We start from the raw sequence: 6,000 nt of genomic DNA, 5'->3' as shown, positions 1-6,000 counted from the left end.
TGAAATGTATAACAGTATGATTCCGGGTGTAAAATTCAGGCGCTGGTAGAAAAAAAACAGGTGATGAGTTGCCCTGTGATATATATAAGTGGTATACATGGATTCCTTATTTATTATTTACACATTCCCTAACTGAGCATATAGTAGTGTTTTTTGGGACATCATAGGGACTCCCTCCTTCTCAAAATAGAAAGTCATATTTATTTTGTCTTAAGTCAATCATGTTTGTGCATGTCGATCTAACTGAATTAATTAGAGAAATAACGCCTACTACAGTGCGCAAGCAACTGTGTATTTATTTTTGGCATTGCATCTGCTAATACCCTGGAGCGGATGGAACCGCATCAGGTCGTCTGTCTCCTGGGTGTCATGTGCCTCCGTGCGTCTCCGTCGCCGAGGAAGCTCCGGTCCGGCGGCGGCAGTCAAGTAATACATGTAGTACATATATATAGACTGGTTGTAGAAGTTACAATTAATTATGGTTACAAATTAACTCACTTCAACAAATTAAACGCTCGATTTGCTGGGAAATTAAACACCACAGCATCTATTAAGAGAGGAACATGTGCATGCGATAACTGATATGGATGAAGATGCTGGAAAATTAAAGGAACATGAGATCGAAATGAAATCAGTTAATGGAAACACGCGATTGAAGGAAGAAGTGAGAAAGAAACATAGCTGACTGCTAGTAGTACCGTGCATGTGACCTTTTTCATCAGTAGTGGAAACGTGGTTTGGCAAAGACAACTCCGCCCAGCTCCCATGGCTCTTGCTCCTCGTAGTAGCTGCCAAAGCTGCTGCTGCTCTCTGGTGGAATTACTGGAGGAATCACTTGTATCACTGCTGGTGTTGGAGCTTCCTCGGCGGAGGAGAGTGTGGATGACCGGAGACGGCTCCTCTGGATGGTCCTATCTCTGGCCCTCTGCCTCGCCCTCGCCCTCGACTCCTTGTCCGGAACAGGAGCAGGGGCGCCATTGTTGCTCTTCCTTCCAGCTCTTCTTCTTGCCTTGGTGGGCATCTTGCAGTTGTCTGTTTCAGCATCGATGACCATGATGTGGTCGTCGCTGTCCAGGAGTACCGACCCTGAGCCGTCCTCCGACATGGAGGTTTCGGAGGCTGCAAGAAGGTGGTTGATGCCGGCGGTGGACATGTCGAGGAGCCATTGAACCGTCTTGCTGGCCTTGTCGAAGCCCAGCTTGTCCTGCAGGGAGAAGAAGCGGCGGGCCACGTCCAGGGACAGACGCATCCGGCGGTCCCTCATACCTCCGGCGGTGCATATCTTGCTGTGCCGATCTTTCCTTGCCGCCGCCCTTATTCTTGACTGCGGCGGCGGAGGGGGCGTCGCCGTTGGGTCGACGTCCGCATCCCTCTTGTTGTTGTTCGTCATGGCAGCAGCGGAGGTGTAAGGAGGGTAACAGTAGTAGGAAGAGGAGATGGCTTCTTGGACTGAGGAAGGAGAAGGAGGAGGGTTCAGGTGAAGGTGTTGGTAAAACGAATGAGAGCCCATCCACATTTCCATTTCCATCACTATCTAGCCTAACTACTTGCTGCTGAGCTCTTCATATATACCAGGGCACGGCTGGACCAACCGGCTCCTGCTCCTACACGAGCGAGGAAAAAACTTTTGGCTTCTTCACCAAATGAACAATCTTACTGTTGTCATATGTATACATACACCCATAAATTAAGTAACATAAAGAAAACCGGGTATTGCGGACTAGGAGTCAGGCCTGATCTATGATCATGGACGATCCCTACAAAAAGAACACATTACTTTACTTTCTTTTGAAACAATAAAATAAATACAAAAGATGGTTCTTGCCAAACTGAAAAAGGTTTTTTAAAATCATTATTTTAGACAATTCTGATGTATGCAGATTCAACCAAAATATGGTATTTTAGACAATATAATCTAGTATTTTAGGTACTCACCAAAATAACCAAGTTCAAGAAAAATGAGAGAGTCGACATTAAAGTCTAGCCATTAACAACACAATATTCACTGGTGTGATTCCGTGAGTGAGAGATTTTGCAATTCGATGTTCTCGTGAGCATTGGAAATGGGAAGGATTAAATTTTCAGACACTACGATGCTACCAAGTGATCTCTGAGGTAAGATATATAATTGGGCATTTGAAAAGGGGTTCGTCACTTTCACTTTATTTTGAGAAAATGGAGTATTTCCCTATTTTATTAACACAACCAATCAGTATAGCTGCTTGAAATTAGCATATTAGACTAACATAACTTAAATATTATTTCCAAAAACAGTTATGAATTTACAATTATATTTTATCATATGCACAAGAGTGCACATGATTGCGGTTTTTTGTACATTTTTCACAGTCATGGGCACTATTTCAAAGCATTAAAGCATTCTATTCTATATAATGAGGCTAGATAGGAGTGACTCTATATGTTAGAGTCTAATCTTTGCCAAAAATATCTAGATAGAAAATTACAAGTTTTTAATGATCTCTGCCGGCTCTTCTGTTGTATTTGTATTGAATGTGTGTACACTACGGGAAAACAAGACTTTGCCGTGCAACTATTTGCACAACAAAGGGTCCTATATGCACGGTAAAGGTTTTGCCGTGCGACGCTGCACGGCAAAGGTCGCACGACAATGCCATTGATAGCAAAGGCTTCTTTGCCGTGCGACTCGTCAGCGTTTCACGGCAAAGGTCGCTTCTTTGCCGTGTGCCAAACATGTTTTATCTAAAAAGGCCCAAGCTGGCCGGTCTGGGATTCGAACCTAGGACGCTGAGTAGGGAAAGCGTGCAACCTTGCCAATGGGCTAAGTGTTAATTAGTTTGTTTAACAATTGTTTAGTTGCTCACCACGTGTACCACATGGTAAGTGTTAATTAGTTGATAACTATACGACGCCACGCCTTTTGAGCTGAGAAGAAATCCAATTTTTACATCTTTGCCATGTGCTTACACTAGGCAAAGGCTTCTTTACCGTGCGTTTGTTAAAAACACTAGGCAAAGGCTTGATTTGCCGTGCATCTGTTAAAAACACTAGGCAAAGGCGTGCACGGCGATGCCTTTTGTGCTTTGTCGTGTTCGGCGGCTTTGCCGTTCAACTTGATAGCCTTTGCCGTGCGACATTTTCTTTACCGTGCGTCCTAAGGGGTCTTTGCCGTCCAGAGGTCTTTGCCGTGTGTTTTCTGCATTCTTTGCCATGCCGCTATTCTTTGTTGTGCAGTTCAGTGCCATCACACGGCCGTGCGATGGCGCACGGCAACAACGCGCCGCACGACAGTGACTTTTTTCCCGTAGTGGTATAGGCTAGGATTGGACTTGGATTACGCGGTAGGTTAGGTGTTGGCGTCGAACACTTGAAACATGGGCCTAATATTTCAAAACAATCTGGATAGCTAAAATAGACTAGATGCAAGTTGTACGTTAGATACGATATTACAAGGAGTATGGTCTGGCGCTCATGGCGGGGTAACGAGATCGGCGTAGCGTGGTGATCATGATGTGTCTGTTGACCTCCGCATACTTTTCATCGGTGGTACTATGATTAGTAAATGGGGAGGAGCACCCCTTGAACAATCCCTGGGATATAGGCATTCATCGATTAACCTCCTTAACAAATATCGTCTTCCCGTGTACTTTCTGCAATGGTCTAATCACATATAATGCTAAGAATCTCCATCTTTGTGTTCTTCATATCTTTTTAACAAGAGTTACTTAATCCATGACATTGCTAGCTATTTGATTGAAAGAGACAAGATAAGTAGTGGTGAAGTTCCACCCATGGATTAATTCCCTAACTTGCCCGGCCATGCATCCTACAAAAGATGCGCATATGCTTGATTGGGCAGTAGGTTTTTAAAGCAGCTAGCTGTTAGCCAAATTAAGGGCGTGGAGAGAACGAAACAGCAGCATAGTTCCAGATAAGTAGGAGCTAGCTACGAAGTTACGTGAATGGGGTGATAGTGGAGCACCATATGCCATTGCAATCGTCAGAGGTCCCCCAAGATGGTAATGGCGCTGTCGGAGCACACGTTTCGGGCGGCAGAGGCAAGCAGCTCCTGTAGCAAATGGAAAGTGACCGGCCTTCATCCATGGCTAAAGCTAAGTAGCAAGGATGAGATGCCCATCCATCTATCCATATATGTGATGGATGTGCATGAACCTGCACTACTGCTTCTGCATCATTCCAAGTTGGAAGTTGGGGACCTCTATACCTAGAGCTTGACCCCATGCATTTCAGATGCAGCACCAGCCCTAGCTATGGAGGACAATAACTTTTAGGGAGCATCTCTTTCTCTGTCGTGTCGCTATTGGGGAGCAGTAATGGGTTTATCATCTCAGTTAAGTTACCCGCTTGTACTATGCATATATGCATATATGGCCCATTGCCCTGCCGATGGTGGTAGCTGAGCAAGACCACGGATGCATATGTAGCTAACTAGCTAGCAGTTCCATTTCATCGGAAACAAAACCATACAGTGTAGCAGACCTAAACTAGACTCTAGCCAAACCAAGATCCAGAGCACAAGTTCTACAGGTTTTAAAAGAGCAGTTCAACAGCCGCGTCCCCTAAAGCGTTCTTAAAAGATTTTTGGGGTACGTTGGACATTTTTTCATTCTCACTCGCGCGCCCCAAAGGTCCTTTTCTCCGGCGCGGCTCAATACGGTCCCCGAGCCCGTCTCTGGTCCACAGGGGACGCTCCGGGCGCGCCGGACGCTCCGAGCGAGAAGCGAGGCAGGGAGTGGCGGGCCCGACGCGTCATTGACATGGAAGTCTAAACCCGTCGCCTACCTCTGGTCAAGCGGCGTTAATGGCGCCCAGATTTCCCAGGTGACGCAGTGAAGCGTCTTGTCGTGCATGCCGTGTGGCCATCCGCGCCGGTGTTTATTACGGCCAATGCCCCGCTGCCGCCTCGCCTACCGCCGCTGTAAAATAAAGAGCGCCTCCTCCTTCCTCTCGCCACGTTCCACATTTCAATCTCGCCGCACCTCCTTCCTTCCTCTCATCACGCTTTCTTTCGTCCTCTCGCCACGTTCCAATGTCATTCTCCCGCAAGAGTATCCTCGCCGCGAACGGCTTCGGACGCGGCAACCTCATGGTGTCCGAGGGGTGGGCGTTGTACCACGCGTGGTACCCCGTCCCGCCGGACATGCGCTTGCCAAGCAAGAGGTGGCTGGAGGATGGCCGTCAACGGGATTGGCGTCCCGCCGACGCCAGGCACCGATCGTTGGAGGGACGCGATCAGAACCCAGCACGCGCGCCTCAGCGCCGAGGAGCGGGCCGATCCCCCCTGGGCCACCACCGGCAACGATGACTGGTGGGTGGACTTCTTGCAGGCGAAATACGACGCCGAGATTAACAGCACCGACGGCCTCGTCGGCCAGAGGAACACGTGGAACAAGGAGGGGCGCGTCCGTTTCTGGGGCATTCTCGGGCGCACCCTCCCGAACATCGTCGACGGCATCCACAACGGCGCCCCAAGGCTGGAGATGCCACCTTCCATGCTGCCATCTCCTCGGGCTACGGCGCGCTGGCACCTCGAACTCTTCTTCCTCGGGACCGGCGCGGTAGAGAGCCTTCCTCGCACCGCGCCACGCTGTACACCGTGCCAAAGCACGAGGTGAAGGAGGAGCCCGAGTACACGACGCCGCCCGTGATTCGGAGATGAAGTAGCAGTAGAGGCGCGCCAACGGCGCCCTCCTCGTTCTGAAGCCTGAGGTGAAGGTGGAACAGGACGGCGAGGATGCCGTGAAGGCCGCGTAGATAGCGGAGGACGAGCGGCGGAAGCTCCTCATCGCTAGCAGCGACGACCCCGGGGAATGCCCAGGGTTGCACGCGGCATTCATGGCATCCATGAACGACAAAGACGCCTGGAGGGGAGATGTCGACGAGGCGATCGCCATGTCCATCCGCGATGAGGGAGTGCCACTCATCGACCTCACGAACAACGACAAAGCTGGGTCCAGCGGCGCGGTGAAGGACGAGCCCGCCGACGAGCCCGACGAGTGC

The 6,000-nt window shown here is 49.4% G+C and overlaps 1 protein-coding gene across 1 annotated transcript; it reads right to left on the bottom strand.

Moving 5' to 3' along the window:
* Nucleotides 1-513: 513 nt before the first annotated feature.
* Nucleotides 514-1,505, bottom strand: LOC127304646 (transcription factor TEOSINTE BRANCHED 1-like). The gene has a single exon (XM_051335269.1). The coding sequence runs from the start codon at nucleotides 1,388-1,390 to the stop codon at nucleotides 719-721; it is 672 nt and encodes a 223-aa protein (XP_051191229.1). The 5' UTR covers nucleotides 1,391-1,505; the 3' UTR covers nucleotides 514-718.
* Between the last annotated feature and the right edge of the window lie 4,495 nt (nucleotides 1,506-6,000).

The sequence above is a fragment of the Lolium perenne genome, chromosome 5 (assembly GCF_019359855.2).
Source record: "Lolium perenne isolate Kyuss_39 chromosome 5, Kyuss_2.0, whole genome shotgun sequence".
In the NCBI taxonomy this organism is placed as follows: Eukaryota; Viridiplantae; Streptophyta; class Magnoliopsida; order Poales; family Poaceae; genus Lolium; species Lolium perenne.
This window is presented reverse-complemented; position numbering and strand designations above follow the sequence as displayed.